Source organism: Sinocyclocheilus rhinocerous, unplaced genomic scaffold, assembly GCF_001515625.1.
Source record: "Sinocyclocheilus rhinocerous isolate Xijiao unplaced genomic scaffold, SAMN03320098_v1.1 scaffold1938, whole genome shotgun sequence".
Lineage (NCBI taxonomy): Eukaryota > Metazoa > Chordata > Actinopteri > Cypriniformes > Cyprinidae > Sinocyclocheilus > Sinocyclocheilus rhinocerous.
This window is the reverse complement of record NW_015629065.1, coordinates 1,211,790-1,233,215: the sequence shown is the minus strand read 5'-3', so window position 1 is coordinate 1,233,215 and position 21,426 is coordinate 1,211,790. Positions and strand designations below refer to the sequence as shown.

Genomic DNA, 21,426 nt, shown 5'->3' with positions numbered 1-21,426 from the left:
AGGCTGTGTTGGTTTAGGCCATTAATGAATTATGCCTTTAAAATGCAGCTAATACACAAGGGACTGATTCTACTAGGAAAGCAGCTCATAAAAGGCCCATATGAGAGGATAAACCCTGAGGTGTTCAGATTGAGAAGAAAAGCAAAGATCCACATATATGTAATGAAAATGGCTTTAATACCTTCTCTTGTCCCAGCGATGTGAACATAGCTAGTTCTACAAAGCTTTTAATCCTGCCAGTGAGAGCAGTAGGATTATTCACAGAGCAGATACAGCCCAAAAAAAAAACAAAAAAAAACCCCACAGACCTCTCTGAGGTGACCACACCATTGCACAAAAACTCCTTATTAGACTTCTTGCTAGCACCTCACATACAAGGTTAAATTATACCTGGAAATCAAATGAAGTGAATTATGAAGATTAATAAATATTTTTAACAATTTACATTTGTTGAAGACTTTGTACAGAAGTGTTTCTTCACTTATGGTTGTACAGGTAACAAATGTCTGCCACCAAGTCTGGCCTGTGCACTATTTACTAAATGTCTAACAAATATAGGCAAAAGTCCAGAAATTAAAGAAATGAATGAAGTACTTTACAATGAGGTATTTAAGTAAAACAGCTGTAACACACAGCCTCTAGTGGTTTACTGCTTTTATAAAATGCAAAGTAGAGCAACAACAAAATGCTCAGTAAATAATTGCTTTTATTAATGGGGTGGTTTACCCAAAAAGGAAAATTCTGTCATTAGTTATTCACCCTCATGTCGTTCCAAACCCATAAGACCTTTGTTCATCTTCAGAATACAAATTAAGATATTTTAAATGAAACATAAGCCTCCATAGACAGCAACGGAGCTAGCTACCACATTCAAGGCCCAGAAAGGTTCTAAGGACATCATTAAAATAGTCCATGTGACATCAGTGGTTCAACCGTAATTTTACTAAGCTACGAGAATATTAGGGTTGGGTACCGTTCACATTTTAACCGGTACGGTACCGGTATCGGTACCTGGTTTTTATGAATGGACTCCATATCATATCAAACCATATGGCCCTAGAAATGTAACCACACTTCAGAACATTTCGGTTTGCCCTGTGTCATCACGTCACAGAGTCTCTCTTTCTCTCTCTGTAGCGTATGCGCCCAGATGCGTTCTCAGGTACCGAAATTTGGCACCAATTGATTTAACGTGAATCGGTACTCGGTAGTACCGACGCAATTCGGTCGGTACCCTTAAAAGTACCGAGTTCGGTACCCAACCCTAGAGAATACTATTTGTGCTCAAAGAAAACATGGTACTCTTGTGAACGCACATCAAAGACTGACACGGAAGAGAAGAACTTGTTGAATAAAGTTGTTATTTTTGTTTTCTTCGTGCACTAACCCTTTAACTTAGGGTTGGGTACCGTTCACATTTTAACCGGTACGGTACCGGTATCGGTACCTGAATTTCGGTGCCGGTACCCAACGGTACCTTTTTTCGGTACTTTACTCTCTGTGTAATTACAAAAACATTTATTTCAGTGAAAAAATAACAATAGGGCCCTACAAACTTTTTCTTTCAAAAGTACCGAGTTCGGTACCCAACCCTAGAGAATACTATTTGTGCTCAAAGAAAACATGGTACTCTTGTGAACGCACATCAAAGACTGACACGGAAGAGAAGAACTTGTTGAATAAAGTTGTTATTTTTGTTTTCTTTGCGCACAAAAAGTATTCTCGTAGCTTCATAAAATTAAGGTTGAATCACTGATGTCACTGGGAATATTTTAACGATGTCCTTACTAACTTTTTGGGCCTTGAATGTGGTAGTTTCTTTGCTGTCTATGCAGGGTCAGAAAGCTCTCAGATTTCATCAAAAATATCTTGATTTGTGTTCTGAAGATGAACGAAGGTCTTACGGGTTTGGAATGACATGAGGGTGAGTAATTAAAGATATAATTTTTATTTTTGGGTGAACTATCCCTTTAATATTCACAATAAACAATTCTTCGCCAAGTAATTAGCCTAAAAGGTTGCATGTTAGGTAGCATCTTTGTGCATGAACAACTGATTTTTATCTATTTTACCAATCAGATTAGATTGAGATTAGATTTTTAGATCAGATATTTTACTATCCATTTTATAAAGTATATTTTGGTCAACTCCATGTTCAGCCACGTTTTAAACAGCACAGAGGCAATAAACATACCATGAGGTCACTGAGGGAAAAAAAAATATGCCTACCATCTTCTCCACAGATGGTGTGGTTCCATTACAGCAACAACTATTAACATGAAATTGTTGCAGCTATTGTGTGGTAATGAGAACATTATTGATTATTGTCATTGCCTTCTCCCACTCAGACCACCAGACAATGCCAAAACTGATCCCTATCCCAGCTGCACCTAATCCCATGGTTGTTAGCAGTGCCTTCAGGCTACAGACAGAGCTGGACACAATCCCACTCAATAAGGACAGAAACATGAGATCAACTTTATCTTCAACAGACCATGGTCACTCGCATTCAGCCATAAAAAAAATTCCTGTTACTAAAGGTCATTGTTGAAACCTCCTCCTTTCTACAATGACCTTTAGTAACGAAAGAACAACATCTGGTGAACAAGCTGTTGATTTACAAGAGGGTTAACAATGCATGTATTATTCTCTTTTGGCACTTATTGTTCAATATTATTAATTCCATTCAAAAAAAATTCAAGAGGATTTGGTCATTTGGTCAATTAGTTTAATTATAACAAGAATAGTGAACCCCAAAATAAAAATTGCATCTTCATTTACTCACACTCAAGTTGTTCTACACCTTTATTTATTTTCTTTTTTCTCTGAAATTCAAAATGAAAAACCTTGAAGAATGCTCATGCTGCTCTCTTCCATTAAATATTATATTATATTTTATTACATTATATAAGATATAGAAAATCAAAAAGTAGGGGAAAAAAGTGGACATTGGACATTGTGCTGTAAATAACTATTATGTTCCACCAAAGAAATAAACAGGTCTCGAAAAACATGATGGTGAGTAAATGACAGAATTTTCATTTTTGGATTAATTAATCCTTTCAAAGCTAAAAAGAGAAGCCGTGTGAGCAAATATATCAATTAAATAACTGCCTGAAATATCAAATTGCTCAATACCTGCTGTCATGAGAGCGAGGTGTGAAACTGTAAAATTAAAAATGTCTTTGGATCATAAAAAGTTTTTCTGTGGCATATGTAAATAGGCTTTTAAATCAAACTACAAAGACAGACAATGCCCGTTAGGTCCCTGTGACACGACGACAGCAAAACAACTGCTGGGTCTCATGGCTCGTTCTATGGTAAAGTGTAAATTTCTCTTTGATACGGTGAAATTAAAATGAAAATTAATTATGAATTAGTGTGAATTCATATAGCAGCATCGCAGGTTAGTAATCAGCATTTCAACCGTCCACACCGTCTGCAGCTCATCCTCTTCTCTTCATAACATTGAACTGAAGTAAAGTTTTATGATTCCTGCAGAGCTGAATATCACAGCGGCCCATATCACGACTTAATATAGGCTGTTAATTTCTTTCATTCTCATGAGAGTCCATTTAAAACGCACAGGCTGAAGAATTACATGACATTATGCTTATTAACGTCAAGATGCTTTAGTAGTGGACACTGAGTTGAGACTGAATACATTTATCATAACCAGTGTTGGGGAAAGTTACTTTTAAAAGTAATGCATTACAATATTGCGTTACTCCATAAAAAAGTAACTAATTACGTTACTTGGTTACTTTTTATGGAAAGTAATGTGTTACGTTACTTTTGCGTTACTTTTACACAAATGTTTGTCTAGAGTAATTTTTGCTTATTAGTATGGTTGAATTGGATCATCGAAGGTCAGAAGCAAAGACATTGGTTAATAGAATGGGATTAAATACATAAAGGATATTTGTGTTGTTTAACATTTAATTATTGCAGGTTTACGTCATATTCTGAGTTGCATTATTTTTTATTCATTTTGAGGAATACTGAATCTGTGTTTTTTTGTGTGTGTGTGAGTGAGATGAATTAATGCATGTTCATATTTATTATAGAACTACAGTAACATGGGGACAGGAGAGCTGTCAATCAATAAATTGAAAAAAAAAAGTTACTTGCGTTACTTATTTGAAAAAGTAAATGCGTTACTTTACTAGTTACTTGAAAAAAAGTAATCTGATTACTTAACTCGCGTTACTTGTAATGCGTTACCCCCAACACTGATCATAACCTTACATACTTAAAGGGGTGGTTCACTGGGTTTTTTCTAGGCTTGATTGTGTTTATGGGGTGCAGTCTAACATGTGTTGATGCTTCGTAAAAAAAAAAACGCATTATTTTTCACATAGTTTACCTTTATTCCACACCGCTCTGTCCCTTCTCTGAGAAGCGGGCTGATCTTTTCCTGTTTTTATGAAGCCCCGCCCTCAGAAATAGGCGATGGGCTCTGATTGGTTAGCTAGCCCAGTGTGTGGTGATTGGCTAAACCGCCTCTATTTCTCTTCCCTTTGTGCTTTGCAGTTTTTAACACGAAGCGCTTACAATGTGCGCATCCAGTGTGCAGAATGATGCGCTTGAAGCAACACGGCTTCAGGCTGTGACGCCATATTGCTTCAAGCGCATCATTCTGCACACCGGATGCGCACTTTGTAAGCGCGGGGAAAAACTTCACTGGTATCGGATCGGTATCGGCCAATACTGAACCCTAGGTATCGGAATCGGTATCGGAGGCGAAAAAGGCGGATCGGAGCATCCCTACTAAAAACATGACCACAGGTATTAGTTTCATGCAGACATAACTGTCCATAGTTAGCCATCCATCCAGAAACTGACATCCATCAGAAAGCCCGTCCCTCCCTCTTGTTAATAATGCCGAGTAGCTGTGAGGGCATCAAATCCCATTTGCTCTTAAGCTACGTGTGCTGATTTTTATCCTCTCCCTGGAGCTCGGTAAGACTGTCATTTACCTCATCACCTTGACACGGTCCTGTGCGAGGTCCTTTCACACAGAGATTTTTGCATATTGTCAAACAACCGCTGAACCGTGCGAGCCAAAGGTCTAAGCTGACTGACAGGATTCACTCACTCGTGATTAAAACACATTAAAGAATAATGAGTCTGGCCTACACAATAACCAATCCTGAGAAACAAAACACGCATTTACAGTCTTGGCAGCGCCAAAAGACAATAAACTAGTATAAAAACTGACATTTTTGACATTCACTGCTCATAAAATAATCACTAAAATCTATCATTCAGACCACAGCAAGGGAAAGTTGTTATTTCCTTAATTAGCGTATTATCTCCAGAACGGGAGGAATTAGGACAATGTATTTGCAGTGAATCACTCAAGATTCTTTTTTCTAAAAATGAGCGATAACTGAATGCTATTAACGTCGTTGTAATGGCGTACTGGCAGTGTTAAAACTGAAAATATGAGCAAACCCAATATGAGTAGGACCAGTAATGAAAGGCACAAATTATGCCTAGAATATGCAGTTGCAAAAATGCCTCAAAGATGGCTGAGATTTTGATGAATGCCTCCAGAGAAAGGAGCGGGGTTCAAGGCTTAAGAGGACATCGCTCAAGCAGATGAATGCTTTTATTGTGCTCATAACCACTTGCAAGAAAGAGAAATTGAACTGTGCTGATTTAAGAGGAAATAAGCGAGCGAAATATGAAAGACACTCACGGACACACAAGTCTCCACTCTCGAAGTAGCCAGGGCAGCATTGAGAACGCCGACGGTACATGGTCCTCACCCCGCGCCGATAAGCTGTCTTGTAGCTGGTCCTGAGATGCAAACACGTACACAAACATTCAAGAGAAAGCATGAACATCAATAACCTGGCAGGTGAACTCCACAAGGGCAGAGACACAAGGTCATTATGGTATGCACCCGGCTACCATTAGCTTTTCTATTTGTGTCTAATCCAAGCTACACCCTAGAGGTGGAAAGGGGAGAAATAAACATAATTAAAGTGAGTTAAGGAAAAGTTTTCACGTTCAGTGAAGGACAACTCGCCTCTGAATGCAACACTGCAGCACAGTGACTCATTGAACCCACAGCTTTTAGCCGGGACACTGATGATAAAGTCTTTAATGCAGCAATTAAAACCAATGTAATGTCGGATGACAGTCAAACGGCCATTTCCATCCCGACTCTGACCACTACAATCACGGCTGGTAACATTAACACTTGGTAATAAAGACACTGGCACAACGGCACCTTGATTTTTATGTGTCTAGTAGGAGAGTGCTGCTTGTTGCCATGGAGCGGAATCGCGACAATTGTAGTTCAAAGGTCAGGGTCATGCTCACCTGTGTCTGGTGCATTTAAACCAATTGAGGATGTCGGTGCACCTGGTGTAGTAGATCTGGTCAAAAGGATGAGCGTAGGACTCCTGAACAGTCACTGCGTAGCTAAGAGAGAAAAAGACCAAGAAGAAATGTAAATCTCTCGTTCTTATGTAAAAATCTTTTTTTTTTTTTTTGTTGAAATACATTTAGGTTCTCAACCCTTTAGACTTGAAGGCCCCCACTGTCCAATACAATATTAAAAGGCCCCCATATCGAGAAATACTAATACTTTTTCTGGAACTTTTGCTGTAATTACAAATAACACTGTTTTTTCTAACTTTTTTATTAACAGAAACTGGGAGTGTATATATTAAATCAATTAAATAATGAATTTTGTGATGCTACAAAATTCAAGAATCTGAGTTTGGTATGTCCCAATAAAAATAATATTACTGAGGGTAAAATTAAATATGATTTGAGCATATAAAAGAATTAAGTCATCCTGTGGCCCCTTGACCCCTCATAAGCCCCGGCTCCCTGGTTAAGAAACAACTGGGCCAATATATAGCTTGATTCCTTACATAGTTCTGCTTTAAAGTGCATTAAATGCATACATAATTGGTTTATTGTATATTTATTTTCATTTATTCATTTTGCGTGACAACATTCCCCACTATTAGGGGTGGGCGATATGACAAGAATCTTATATCACGGTATGAGTAATTTTATTTCACGGTAACAATATATATCACAATATAGATATTTTTGCTTTAAATACATCCTATATGATATCATAGAAATTTCATAATTCTTGTTACCAGTGTCAATGTCACAAAAAACTACTAGCCTAAATAAAAAAAAAAAAAATAAAAAATCAAGCTCACTGATTACTAGTAAACAGTCAGTTATTAAATAAGAATAAGAAACTAATTATAAGCAATAGGACAAAAAACTACAGTAGAACAAATAAATAAGAAAAGCTACATTGTATAACGTAATTTAATGTATAAAAAACGCTGCATATTTTTCACTGTGTAAATTAAATATATATGTCTTCTTATTAAAACTACAAAGGTGATTTAGTCAAGAGCAGTGAGATTTTCTCTCTTTTATTGTTTGATTAACATGAATGAGACAGCAGGAATATTGAACTGCTGTCACTTTAAGAGCTTCCCAGATCCAATATAGTGTTACACATGTGTTTTCTTTCTCAGTTGTTTGCTTTCACTTAAGACCTACTGTGTTTATGAGGATACTTGCAAAGACAAGCATTTTGACACATACAAGTGTGTGTATTCAACCGTTCAAGGCCTAAAGCAGCAAAAATAACTCAATAAATAAGTTCAATACTCCTGCACTCTATTGGCGCTTTTCCACTGCGTGGTACGACTCGGCTCGGTACGGCTCGGTTTGGCTCGGTTTGCGTTTCCACTGCAGTTCAGTACCACTTTAGAGTGGGTGGGATTGTTCACATGTCGTTATAGTTGCGCCGCCTCTACTGCCGCGCGACTCCTCCTGAAAAACTTTTTCATTCCACGTCGCCCCATCAAGCTCTCGTTGGATCCGCTCCTCTGGTATCAACGAGAGGAACGTCTGTACTTCCTCAACAGACAATGAAACAGCCACTTTTTGGTTGTTAAAAAAGGTGCGCTTGTTCGAAACAGTTGCGTTCGTGCTGATTTAAATCTAGCGGTTCTGTTGTGTTTGTGTCGCAAGTTCAGTGACGCAGGTAGTGACGATTCTCTCCGGCCAATCCGTGATCAGCAGAGTTTACACGTCACGTTTAGGTAACGGTACGGTTCACTTGGAACCCCAACCGAGGTGGTACTAAAAAAAGTACCAGGTGCCAGGTACTGTACCCAGTGGAAAACCCCCCAAAAGTGAACCGTACCGAGCCGTACCGAGCCGTACCGTGCCGTACCATGCAGTGAAAAAGCGCCATATGAGTACCATCTTTGGTCCTGGGCATTAACAGTGCAAAGTTTGAGCCTTTTTGTACATTTACGTATTTGCATATACAGAAATAAACCTACCCCAAGAAATAGTCACTAGAGTAAAAAGTGACAACTTGCCGTGGGGACCCCTACCTGAAATTGCCCAAACATGATTATGCTGCAGAGAGACAAAGAATGTGCTGGTCTCAAGTCTATAATTAACTGTACCGTGAAGGTACTGTATCCAAAGAAACAAAACCATAAAATACTCAAATGTAATATTCAGACAAGTATCCAACTATTTTGCTTGAAGTTCAAAACAACTTGTTATCTCTAATAACAAGACTAGCATAATACTTCCCTTCCAAAGCTACAGTAAATCTAGAAAAACAAGATGTGTTGTCTTAACTTCCTTGAAAAAACATTACAAAACTGTTGCCAACAAAATGACATTAAAGCTCCGAAATATTCCCTTTCAGGGAAGCAATACTAAAACTCATTCATCTCTGCAGCCCTCTGTCCTCCTCTCTGCAGAGGCAATTGCTCCTGCTTATTTGTCATAACAGATAACACCCTTTACAAACAATAATTGTTCAGGCAATAGGTTCAGTCAAAACAGATTGTTCTGGTCAACTGGATGCTGTTCTGCCTGCTTTATTTTAGCAACTTATCCTTACTCTCTCTCCCTCCCTCCCTCACACACACACACACACACCCTACAAGGTTAATAATAAGAACATCCATATTGTTTTGTGAGTTTAGTGACTGAACCTAATACCTGTAGGCAAGTGTAACCAGATCAACACTCCCAAACACAATCCTTTATATCGCTTTAGCTGTGCCATTAAAAGTGAATACAGTCAATACAGGAACAAACAAATGTAAATCCCCTAAATCTCTGAGATAACAGAACAGAACTACACATTGTTTGTGTTTTTCGACTAATCCAAACAGCCCGTAACCACTTACATCCCACCTTATACAGAACAAAAGTTTATCCACTGTTATCCACTACATTTTCATCAAATATCCATTCAAGTATTCTGTTTCATTCTGACAAGTATGCATCTATTACAAAACAACCTTTTATTTCAGCAATCAGTGTTGGGAATTCACCTAACTTGACACTGGGCATTAACTTGACATAAAATCAACACTATTTTGAAAAACTAAGATACAAAAAATGTAAAATGTTAAGTTAGTAGCCTCACTTCTTATAGTACTAACTTGACTACATTTTTCTATAGCCCAATTGTTCAAAATAGTGTCCGGTTATTTTTAGCAATAAGCATTTTTTTCAGCAAGTAGCTTGACAAACACAGTAAGTCGTATTTAACATCACATTCAATTGTTGTATTGGCAATGTATAGAAGGGCATGAGAATACATACAGTACAGCTTTTCCTTTCTGTCAGATGAAGCATTGGAAAGTCCAATGCATTCTAGTCAATCAGTTTGTTTGGACTGTTCGAATACATGAACTGATTCAAAACAACTCACCAATTCACTAAATATTAAATGAAATGCTCAGTGCTATGTATTCAACTCAGTTAAATAAATTAGGGTGTATTCTAGTGTATTTGCTCAAAATGTATCTGTTCAAGTTAGATGCAGTCACCCTAACATTTTATAGTTAATTTATACTACTTTTTCAAAATAGTAGCTTGGCTGTAGTTGAACGATGTTAAATTATGAGAAGCCAGTGAGCAGCATCACAACATAGTTCTTAAAGTTTAAAATGTAATTATATAATTTATACTTAATTGTTATTATTAAATTGTATTATTAACTTTTTGCTTGCAATAACAATACTATCAGTAGTAGTAGCAGTAGTAGTATTGGTAATTAATCTGAATATTATTATTATTATTTCTCATTAAGTATCTATACAATGTGCAATTTTTATACACTAATAAAATGAATTTTAAAAAAAATGAATTGATTCATTCATTTATTACAGCCATTATTATTTTATTACCGATAACCTTGTCACAATCCATTAAAACTCAAACAATCACACAGATATAAACCACTTCTCCGTTAAGTTAAAATCCTCTTTTGACCAAAACATCCTTCTGGCATGTCGGAGAGGAATAACTACGCTGTGTGAATCCCGCAATGGATAAACGGAAGGTAAAATGGAGTTTAACACAGGAGAGTGCCCCTCTCTCACCTCTCCCAGTGACTGCAGACATTGGGGTCATCTGGGTTGAGGCTCCATGCGCTGATAATGAGGCCCAGAACAGCCAGCACAGGCAGGGCTAATGGGTAGGCCCGTACCGGCCCCATGACTCCTCCTGAGAAAAAGAGAGAGAGTGAGAAAGAAAGAGACAAGGACACTTTTTGTCCTTTATCATTCTTCTGAATTGGAGCCCTTGGAGCATTCTTGGAAGTGCAGTGAAAAGAGATGACTTTTTAAGAATAATATCAAGAAATGTTACAGGAATTCGATAAGCGTGTGATCGTGAGTCTTTGTTATCAGCTGACCGAAATGGGTGAATAACCAAAGTGTGGTGGCAGATGGCTAATATAATGGTGTGATATAGACTAATACAATTTAATTAAAACAAATGAGATGTTTACAAACCTTTTTTTTTTTTTTACACAATAATTTACTTAATCTCAAAATGTCCAAATATTGTGGGATTCATTCATCTGGTCTTTATGCACATTATATATTTACGCATATTTGTGTGACTGTGTATGTTCTGTAACACTTAGCACAAGACATTAGTCCCCTGACAGTGATGAAGGACTCTTTAAGACCACACAGGGTGAACCGTTTGTTTAAACTGTCAAGATATTTCATTAGACACATGATGGGAGATGAGCATGTATGTGATGAATTGACATGACAGAGACAGATGTAGAAGGGCACGTGAATGACACACTGCTCAAGCATGGGCCAGCGAAGCGTGAAAGCACTGATTATGTTAAACGGCAGGGGGTATCGCAGAAGGACACAAGAACAACAGTTTGCTTGATTATAGGCAACTCTAATGTATATGATCAGAAAAGAAGCACTATTACAACCGTTAACGAGGCGCAAGTGAGTGTGTTTGTAACATTTTTATGATATTGCGCTTTGTTTGGACCATATACCTGATCTGTTAACGATTTGCATGATGTGTCTAATAAAATTCGCTTCACTCACTTGCCAATCTGAGACCATTGAAAGGTCTTCACAGGTCATTCTTGTGTGAGAGAAAATCAATATCGATTTCAATTCCACTATATAACAGTTCATTCAAAGGCAGAGACTGAAGTCATGTTCATTTCTGTAAAAAGGTTCATTTACACAGTCACCCATTAAAGGCTTTGTATCGTTCCACACTAGGACTGCAGCTGTAAGACATCTCTATTAGAGGAAAACTGTTATGATGTTCTGCTCAGCTGTACAAACAGCTGTTCCCTATAGTGAATCACTAAAATGACAGCTTGGAAGTTAAAATGAAGCACACTGTTTTCATCTGTATTCCTAGATAGGTGGACATGAACATTTTGCATGCTTGCATAGACTTTGAAATGTACAATAACTTAAAAGATGTAAAATCTTTATAAATCCTCTGATGACTGGTCAGAACCGTAATTGCTAGAACCTTTACAAGGGTACCGCAGAACTGATTTCAAGTGAGACACAACCATATAAGCAGGAAGCTTTAGGAACCTAGTCTAAGACCTCTTTATTGGCAATTTATTCATAAATAAAATCCAAGAAACACTGTCAATGTTACAGTCGTTTACTGAACTGTGTGGTTCTATGCTGTCACAATGGTTTTGAAAGTCTGTAGAAATCACACAGAAAAGAGTGAGCCTCAAAAGATTAAAAAAGAGGTTTGAACATGTATGAATTAAATTAACCAAAAGTCACACAGTAAAGAAAGTTTTTTTTAACTTTCTGTTCATGAAAGAATCTTGAGCAAAAAAGTATTACGGATTCCACAAAAATATTAAGCAGCCCAACTGTGATTTCAGCTGTGAAAATAATAAGAATAGTTTTTGAGCACCAATTAAGCATATTCTAATTAGCATATTAAAATAGACTGGAGTTATGGCTAGTGCTGGGTATCGTTCAAAAATGTTTGATATCGATACCGATACCGATACCTTGACTTCGATACCGGTTCCTGAACGATACTTTTTTCGATAACAATTTTATGAAATAAATTTTAACAAGAAGATCACTTAGCCTTTAATCAAAATGCATCTGCGGCTCTCTGTTATCCCCATAGACTTGCGGTGGTTCTCGAGCATGAAAAAGATTGTACTTTTGTCATGGCTTAAGTAGGAGTACCATAATGAGGCATCTGACATCAAATTATTCTGTGCTTCCTCTTGAAGTGCAGGTGACTCTAATGAACACTGATTTCTAAGAATTAAAGCTGCGTGGATCCGACTGGCATAATGGTGATTGCGAACGAGGAGAGACAGGAGCAAAGGCGATGGATCCCAGTCAGACTCACCTCAGACCACGGGCTACAATCCCTGGAGATGTCTGCTGTGGAAGATCACTGCTCGCCCGAAATAGACAACCAGACCAAAAGAGCTGGAGACCAGACAGACCGATAATCAGGCTCAAAGCAAAGAGAGGGCACCTGGGTATTGAGAAAGAGAGAGAAGAAACAGTTAGTGTTCAACTTCAGAACAAGAGAGCACAAGAGAGCAGGGAAAAGGTCTAAACGACAAAAGAGAATGAAAAGATTGAAGAAAAGGGACACTTGGGGACGTGACTCGAGCATTAGGAGCTCCCCAATGCAACAGCTGCTAAATCCCCGATATTAAATCTAAACCGCACTTCCAGTTTGGAGGGGATGCAACATCGGATGCAACACACAAGGGTGAGAGCGTACATTACCTTAAGAGCATGGAGAGTCAAAGCCTCTCATCGCCCCGCAAGCGCCACGAGAGCATTCTCAACAATAGCAAAAGGAGAACAAGCTATTCATGGCCATTAACGACACAATGACAAGTACCGCCGTGCCGACAGCTCGGGTCTAACTAGGGGCCTCGTATTCCTCAGCCTCATTACGCGGATCTTCATTATGCTTGCGTCGGGCCTTGGGTCATCTACGTGGGGTTCAGAAAAAGATGAGAAAAATAACACTGCGGGTGCAAACAAAAGATTCTGTTTCCTCTCTGTCATCGAGATTCATTATTTATTCTCCTTCAGATTCAGAAGAGGCCGGGCAGAAAGCCCGAGGCGAGGACACGGAGTGGAACAAGAGCAGGAAGACGAGCTGGAAGCACACTGGAGGGGACAGGCTGTCTGGAAGTGACCTCTCCACCGCTGTTCTGTCTACAAGCTGAAAAGTTCAGCAGTCAGCCTCTAAAAGCTACTGGGTCTTGTTTGTCTGTCTAAGCAGTCCGTGGAGCATCACTGAGAAACACACAGTTTGAAGATACTAAGATGTGACGGAGGTGCAATAATCCACGACTCATGTTCTGTTGGATTTACATAAGAAGTATTCTTTAGAATCCCGAGGGGAAATTCTACGAACAAATGATGCTCTGAATTCTTCTGTTTATTAGTGGCAACAAGCCTAAGGGTGCAAAATGGGATTGCATATATTACCCCAACGAGGCCCTCAGGGTGGAATGTATAGGCACATCACATTACAGACTCATTACAGAGCATAATGAAGTGTGTAATTGAAAGCTAACTGAATGAAAGGTGAGAGTTAGATTGAACCGAAAGTGGAATTTCCATGTGAAAGAAGCTAACGCTGTAAATAATACAACTGATCACTGTACGTAGTATGACTGTATCTTTCTATCACAAAGCCACTCACATATATCGATTTACATTTTCAGCATCACAGTGTTGAATGGATAAATTATTTGGAAAGTCTTTTATGCTCACCGAAGCTCTATTTATTTTAACAAAATGCAGTTACAGTTTTTCTATTTTAATATATTTTCAAATGTAATTTATTTCTTGTGACTGCAAAGCTGAATTTTCAGCAGCCATTATTCCAGTCTTCAGTGTCACATGATCCTTCAGAAATCATTCTAATATACTGATTTGATACTCAATAAACATTTCCTAATATTATCTACGTTGAAAACAGTTTTGCTGCTTAATATTTTTGTGAAAACCATGATACATTTTTGTCCAGAATTCTTGGAAGTTAAAAAGAATAACATTTGAAATGCTTTTTTTTTGCAACACCTAGATATCTTTACTGTCACTTTTGATAAATTTTATGCATCCTTGCTAAATAAAAGTATTAATTTCTTTAAAAGAAATTGCACCGACCCCAAATTTTTGAATGGTATTGTAGGTTATATGCCAATATTATGATATAGCTTTTAATTTATCGGTATCAGCCAGCATTCGATTTTGATGTCCTGATGCCTTGTAGCATTTAAAATGACTCATTTCAGTTTTCAGTATTTTATTTTTATTTAGACAGAACCATATAAAATTTTAATATCGGCCATTTATGATAATCAAGCATAACATGACAACAATTAATCGGCTGAACGGTACTGAAATTTTAATATCATGCATCTCTACTATTAGAGAGGTTGTATTTGTTTAAAACACTAAACCTCCATCACACTTCAAGATTAATCTTTGAATAAAACCTCTCAGACAAACAGCTTAGTGTTAGTGAAATGACAGAATGCATTAGGCTCTGTTCTGCTGCCATGTATTTCGATGGTTGTAGTATTACATGACAACCATGAAACAAATGGGTAACTAAAAGTATTTCACCCAAGACCGTGATACTGAAATATGAAGCCATACCATTTTACTTCTCATGAATGAGTCTGTGCACATAGAACAATAACCTAAAACTCAGATCAATATGGTGGGCCACAATGTGTATTTGTTGTCTCCTCTGCCTCACAATAGGAACAACATGTTTTATTGTCTCCATTTCACACACTAAAGATCCTTTTCATAAAACTAAAACTCCCTTTTGGATTCTTTTATCCTGCTGCACTTATTTTTGGCTTTGGAATACAACAATGCAGTAGTCTTCATAGACTTTGAGGTATGTAAATAATAAAAAAGTGCCAGGTGATACTGCTCTGTATCCAGACTCTTGAGAGAAAAAGAGTCCTTTAAAATACTCAATCCAACTCTGTATTCCCACCTTGTCAACCAAAGGAGACATCGACATGATTCAGGACATGCACGTATTAGAGCTCAATGCAATTAACCGACCAATTCCCTGATCCTCCTGCATCTGAGCCCCTCTGTGAGTGATGTTATGGGTCTGCTGGCAGCTCTCTCAACGATAAAGTAAAATCAACCCATCCACTCAGACAGGAGTCATGACCGCATCTTAAGTTTATGTCAGCATGTCACCATGCAATGGTTATTTATTTCTGTCCTCATTTAGGAGAAGCTACTGACCATTTACATATAATCATTTAGAAACTGAAGAGGTTGCTGACGTTGGAGCGAAGACGCAGATTAGAACCGCTGACATGATACTTAGAATTTCAGTAGTGACTGATTTCATATATAGTAAAGCACAGTGTTCTACTGTACTACACGTTTCCATCCGTCACATGATTTCTGTCTTCATGTACAAAACTAGATTAGATTTGTTAATACTACATGCACCAGTTACAGCTAAGTTTACACTGTAAGCCTGATGCTCAATTCTGATTTATTGCTCAGATTTGATTTGGTGTTTGGCTGTTCACTTTATTTATATTTTTTGAACGTGTCCAATATCAGATTTGTGTGAACCTGTCACAGTCCTCGACTGCCTCGCATGTGCAAAAGGACAGTACAAATGGCACATAGCATGCTGTCATATAGAAGTACACATGGAGGCCACTGAAGTTAGTGCTTACGCGTTCACTTATAAGGTGATGTGTCGCGAAAGCTAGTGAATCTGTAGATTCAGGGGGAAGAGCACTACTGTAAGTTTTTCTCACATAGTTTTTCCTCAGGTTTTATTTGTTGTCACTGTGATACTTGCAGTGGCGGCTCGTGGGTTTTAAAATAGAGGAGGCACACTAATTGTATTGGTCTGGGATCCCTGCCGATTAGTATTATTATTATTATTTGCTTAACCACTTTAAAAGTCGGGGGAAGTCGTGGCCTAATGGTTAGAGAGTCGGACTCAGAGTCAAGTCCGGCAGGAATTGTAGGTGGGGGGAGTGAATGTACAGCGCTCTCTTCCACCTTCAATACCACGACTAAGGTGCCCTTGAGCAAGGCGACCGAACCCCCAACTGCTCCCCGGGCGCCGCAGCATAAATGGCTGCCCACTGCTCCGGGTGTGTGTTCACAGTGTGTGTGTTCACTGCTGTGTGTGTGCACTTAGGATGGGTTAAACGCAGAGCACTAATTCCTAGTATGGGTAACCATACTTGGCCATATGTCACGTCACTTTCACTTTCAAATGGCTTTTTGGTTGCTTTTAGTCAGAAAACGTAAAGAAAACGACATACATACAGCAAGATAATATAATTTCACTAAACAGCAATCTCACTTGAAGCAAACATCCATCCCTTCTTAAAAGTCTGTGTTAAAAGAGAGCTGCCTGTTGTGCCATTTAATTAAGCCAACTGCTGTAGCCTATATCCAGTTAGGCGTGTTTTGCCTTTTTTTTTTTTATATATACTGTTTGAATGACAGCTTGGTAACTCTGTTGGCGATCAAATATTCAATATCGCTACTCATCATAAGTACTTGGTTGGTACATTATCAGCGCAGCGGGAGACGTTCAATAATAGCACGTAATTTACGTCTCTATGATGATTGGTTGATATACCAGAAGGGAGGTTAGCCTCCCTCGCGAGGGTTCTTTTCTCAACACTCCTCAGCGCTGAAAGTGAACACTCGATGCTGATTGGCTAATTTTTTGGCCAACGGAGGCACGAGAGCTCAGCTCTCCCCCGGCCTCCCCCTACCCTTCTCTATCATTAGCGGTTGTAATTACATCAGCAGATTCGGCACATTCGCGATAGAAAAGTGGCGCTTTCCAACTTCAGTAACGTTATTACAGCTGTGAAATTACAAAAAAAAAAAACCACATTCTGAGACATGAACTGAAATTAATTGTGAATTTTATTTACATTAAATCGTCCTCCTCCCATTTTCACCTCAAAATTTTGGGGAAGCTGTGCCTCCCCCTGCCTCCCCCGACGAGCCGCCACTGGATACTTGAGTTGTAACACCTCACTGTCCCTCCACAAAGTACCTTCGCAGCTGTCTTCCATAGTAACCAAGTGACCAAAGAACTACCAACGTGTTAAATCTTTCAATTGACTCCCGTCAGCTAAGAATTGTGACAAATGTCAAATCAGAGTGACAAAGTTGCATGAATTCTGATATGACTGTTCAGACTGAGGTCGCATTAGACCTGTATCTGAATTAGGAGCACATATGAAAGTAGAAAAAATTGTATTGAAAAGATCAGATTTCAAGTAGTTTGTGCTGGGAAAAAAATAAAAGAAACAGATCTGAGTCTTTGAAGAAGACAACAATTTAAAACAATAATATTCAGTCTCATGATCAGAAATCATTCTAATATGCCGATTTGAAGCTCAAGAAACAGGTCTTATTATTATCAGTGTAGAAAACAATTATATTGCTTTTGGTTTTTGTGGAAAACATTTTTTAAGGATTCTCAAGTATAGAAATGTTAAAAAACAGCATTTATCTGAAATAGAAATATTCTGTAATATACATTTTTTACTGTCATATTTTAGCATTTTAATTTGTCCTAACCAAATAGAAGTATTAATTTACAAAAAAAAAAAAAAATTCTTACGGAACTTCAGTCTTTTTAACAATACGACTTATACTTTGTTTTCATTTCCCTGACTTTGTTTACATTTTGTAAATCCAGATTAAATTAAATGTGATTTCAGATTTTAAAGGTACTGTTTATATCTACCTGCGCAGACCCACTGAAAATGTTTACATACATTTGCGTCATACATATTCAATTTTCTGCACATATGAAGAGCCATATTTAGTGTCAATGTTACCATAGCACTGTGAAGCCTGTGAGACCTGTCAGTGTTCCTGTCACGAGAAAGCAACAACGTCAGCTGATTAAAGAATTTTGGCAACTCAGCATGGCACCCCAGTGCATAATTGGCTGGTTTGCCTTAAATTATGCCAAGAATGCTTTCTCCTCCTTTTTCTAACTTTACTTAACAAATGTGGGATTTAGAAGCAGCTTCCTGAAATTCTGTCTTGCTTAAACTAAACCCCAATTACTTGAGAAGTCATCTTTTAATCCATTTGTATGAAATAGTCAGATTCAAAGTTTCACATACTAATTAATAATTTATTTAAAGGAAAACATAATATCTGAGGTTCTTGTATGAAGCTTTTCATTCCAGCTCAGCCCTGCATGTAAACATAACTACTGTGTGGATTCACAATAAGATGGGCAAATAATCATATGGCTGTAACTAGTGGTAACTCAAGCAAAAATAAGTACTCTCTCAGCTGATTAAAGAATTTTGGCAACTCAGCATGGCACCCCAGTGCATAATTGGCTGGTTTGCCTTAAATTATGCCAAGAATGCTTTCTCCTCCTTTTTCTAACTTTACTTAACAAATGTGGGATTTAGAAGCAGCTTCCTGAAATTCTGTCTTGCTTAAACTAAACCCCAATTACTTGAGAAGTCATCTTTTAATCCATTTGTATGAAATAGTCAGATTCAAAGTTTCACATACTAATTAATAATTTATTTAAAGGATTATTTGAGAAGCAAATGGAAAACATAATATCTGAGGTTCTTATATGAAGCTTTTCATTCCAGCTCAGCCCTGCATGTAAACATAACTACTGTGTGGATTCACAATAAGATGGGCAAATAATCATATGGCTGTAACTAGTGGTAACTCAAGCAAAAATAATGAGGTACTCTCTCTCTGATTATTATTACTAAAGCTGTTTTCAACCAAAAGGTCACAGACTTTCTCACAGGAACCATGTGATTGACCTGAAGGATCTAACTGTTAAGATAGCCTTGTCTTGTCTCATTTGGAAGCATGGACCATTAAGAGTGCCATGGTCTGTTAAATTGCAGCAGCCAAGTAATTCCTTCCTCTATCTGAATGATCAGTGTGTGTGTTTGGACCTAAGTGCTCATGCTTCCTTTACCTCTAAGCAATGGCTATCTACACACATTAGTTCAACAGGTACTAATCTGTCCTGATTTTCTGCCTTAAAACTTTCAATCGCTATCAATCTTGTTACAAAGACAGCCAAATGCTATTATACAAAATATATATATATATATTTTGCAAAGGGCGAACAAACAGAGTCAACAGATAAGCCAATCTCTTGATCAGCAGCACTCCGTCCTGAATGAAGTAAGTGTGGATAAGAAAGCATGGAACTGAAAAACACAGCGGGGAAATTTAGCGAATGCTCTAGGTCACTTAATTCTGGGGACATGGATTATTCATGTGGCAACCACTGATCATCATGACCCTCATAAATCAAACAATGTGGCATCTCGCACCACCACTGAGCCCGGTTACAGCCTGCAAATCTCAACGCCATCCTTCATCACTATAACCTTTCCTTATCCGCAGTCTACACCCCAAGACAGAACTGAGTTTGAGGGGACAGGTCTTTCACGCTGATCTTATTTCACCTGTTTATGCAAAGAACAATGCAAACTTTATCTCTCCTGTCATGCTGTGTGCTCTACTCCTGCATAGGCTATCAAAGGCCTCCAGCCATCTAACTCAGGACACCTGGTTGCAGCACATTGGATGCCGCAGGCTTACAGGAGACTAAATATAATTTAGGCCATGTTTATCTCTCGTATTAACATCTATCCGATCACAAGCACTCAACTGAGACTACTATGCATCTAAAAAGCATCTTCAGTGACCACTTGTGTTTGGAGGGTCTCTGAATTCATATATGCATATACATCAATTATGCCAGCGCCTGTGCAGACAATGGAATTTCTCAAAATATCTTCTTTTATGTTCCACAGAATATTAATAATAAGAGTCAGAGGTTTGGAACTACATGAATGTGAGTAAATAATGACAAAAATTTCATTTACATGGGAACTATCCCTTTTATAATGCTGTAAAATGCAATCTGTAGCAAATCTCAAAAGCAATATCCTATGTTATATTATAGCGTACATTATAATTTTGTGGTTCTTAAAGAGCAGGTCATATGGTATTTTAGAGTGTCCTAATATTGTGTTGGAGTCCTCTACAACAGGTTTAAATGCATCTAAGGCCAGAAAACATTGTAATTTTCTCAGAAGAATATACATTTAATATTAGAGTCATTTGCCAATGATTTCGAAAGGATTCGTTCCAAGCAAGTTCGGAGCAAACCCCTCCCTTCCATAAGCCTACTCTGCTCTGATTGGTCAGCTGGCCAAGCCTGTTGTGATTGGCACAGAGAGGAGTCCTTGAGCAAGTTAGCGAGCGCTACCATTGACAAAGCACCTTTACATAAAACAATAATATAGTGCTCCAATACGTTCTTAAAATAATGGCATAAAATACAAAAACACTTGCAAGCGAATCGTGCCCACAGCTAAAGTTTAGCTGCTAAACTGTAACATTAAACACTTAAAACAATAATGGTGGATACGTTAGCCGAGTGCTAACATGACTAACTGATGAAACAAAACAGTTTGTAAACCAAAATATGTCTACTGTAATGTTTGAAGAACGCCAGACAAAAGACGCTCTGTCTTAACTTTTAATCACATTCCTAGGAAATAGTGGGTTCACAGCGAATTATCAGTGATCAGTAAGACAGTAATATCGTGCTTTATATGGAAACCTAAAGCTGCACTAGGTATACATCACATATTAGCAAAAAAACTTGATATTTTGAGCACTCAATTCTAAAAGTGCACATAACATATCAATCGTACTTACAGGTTGTGGTTCGGAGAGCTTGTTAGTCCAAATAAAGAAGATTAGAAGCCAACGAAGATAAAAGCCAAGATTAGAGAAGTCCTCCGTAAAATGATGAGCACACAACAAAAGGTTCAAATTTTATTTCTGTGGTATCCCTGAACACAAAGCTCTTCTCAACATGATGTAAACACACTAACTAGCGGAAGTGTTTGTGGGCAGGTCAGACTCTGTTCGTATTTCGCTGGAAGGCGGGGATTATGCAAATGTGTTACCCAGTGACGTATGCCGGTAACAGGCAAAAGATTCGAAAATATGATGACTCGTTAAGGCGATTCAGAATCGA

General features: G+C 38.1%; 1 protein-coding gene across 1 annotated transcript in view; it reads right to left on the bottom strand.

Moving 5' to 3' along the window:
- The window catches only part of megf11 (multiple EGF-like-domains 11), a 136,744-nt gene that overhangs the window by 87,927 nt on the left and 27,391 nt on the right, over positions 1-21,426 (bottom strand). The window contains exons 2-5 of the mRNA XM_016550543.1: positions 12,709-12,840; positions 10,419-10,542; positions 6,334-6,435; positions 5,705-5,805 (exon numbers count right to left, since the gene is read on the bottom strand). Coding sequence (XP_016406029.1) covers positions 5,705-5,805; positions 6,334-6,435; positions 10,419-10,534 — 319 coding nt within the window. The 5' untranslated portion in view covers positions 10,535-10,542; positions 12,709-12,840. The remainder of the gene's footprint in view (positions 1-5,704; positions 5,806-6,333; positions 6,436-10,418; positions 10,543-12,708; positions 12,841-21,426) is intronic.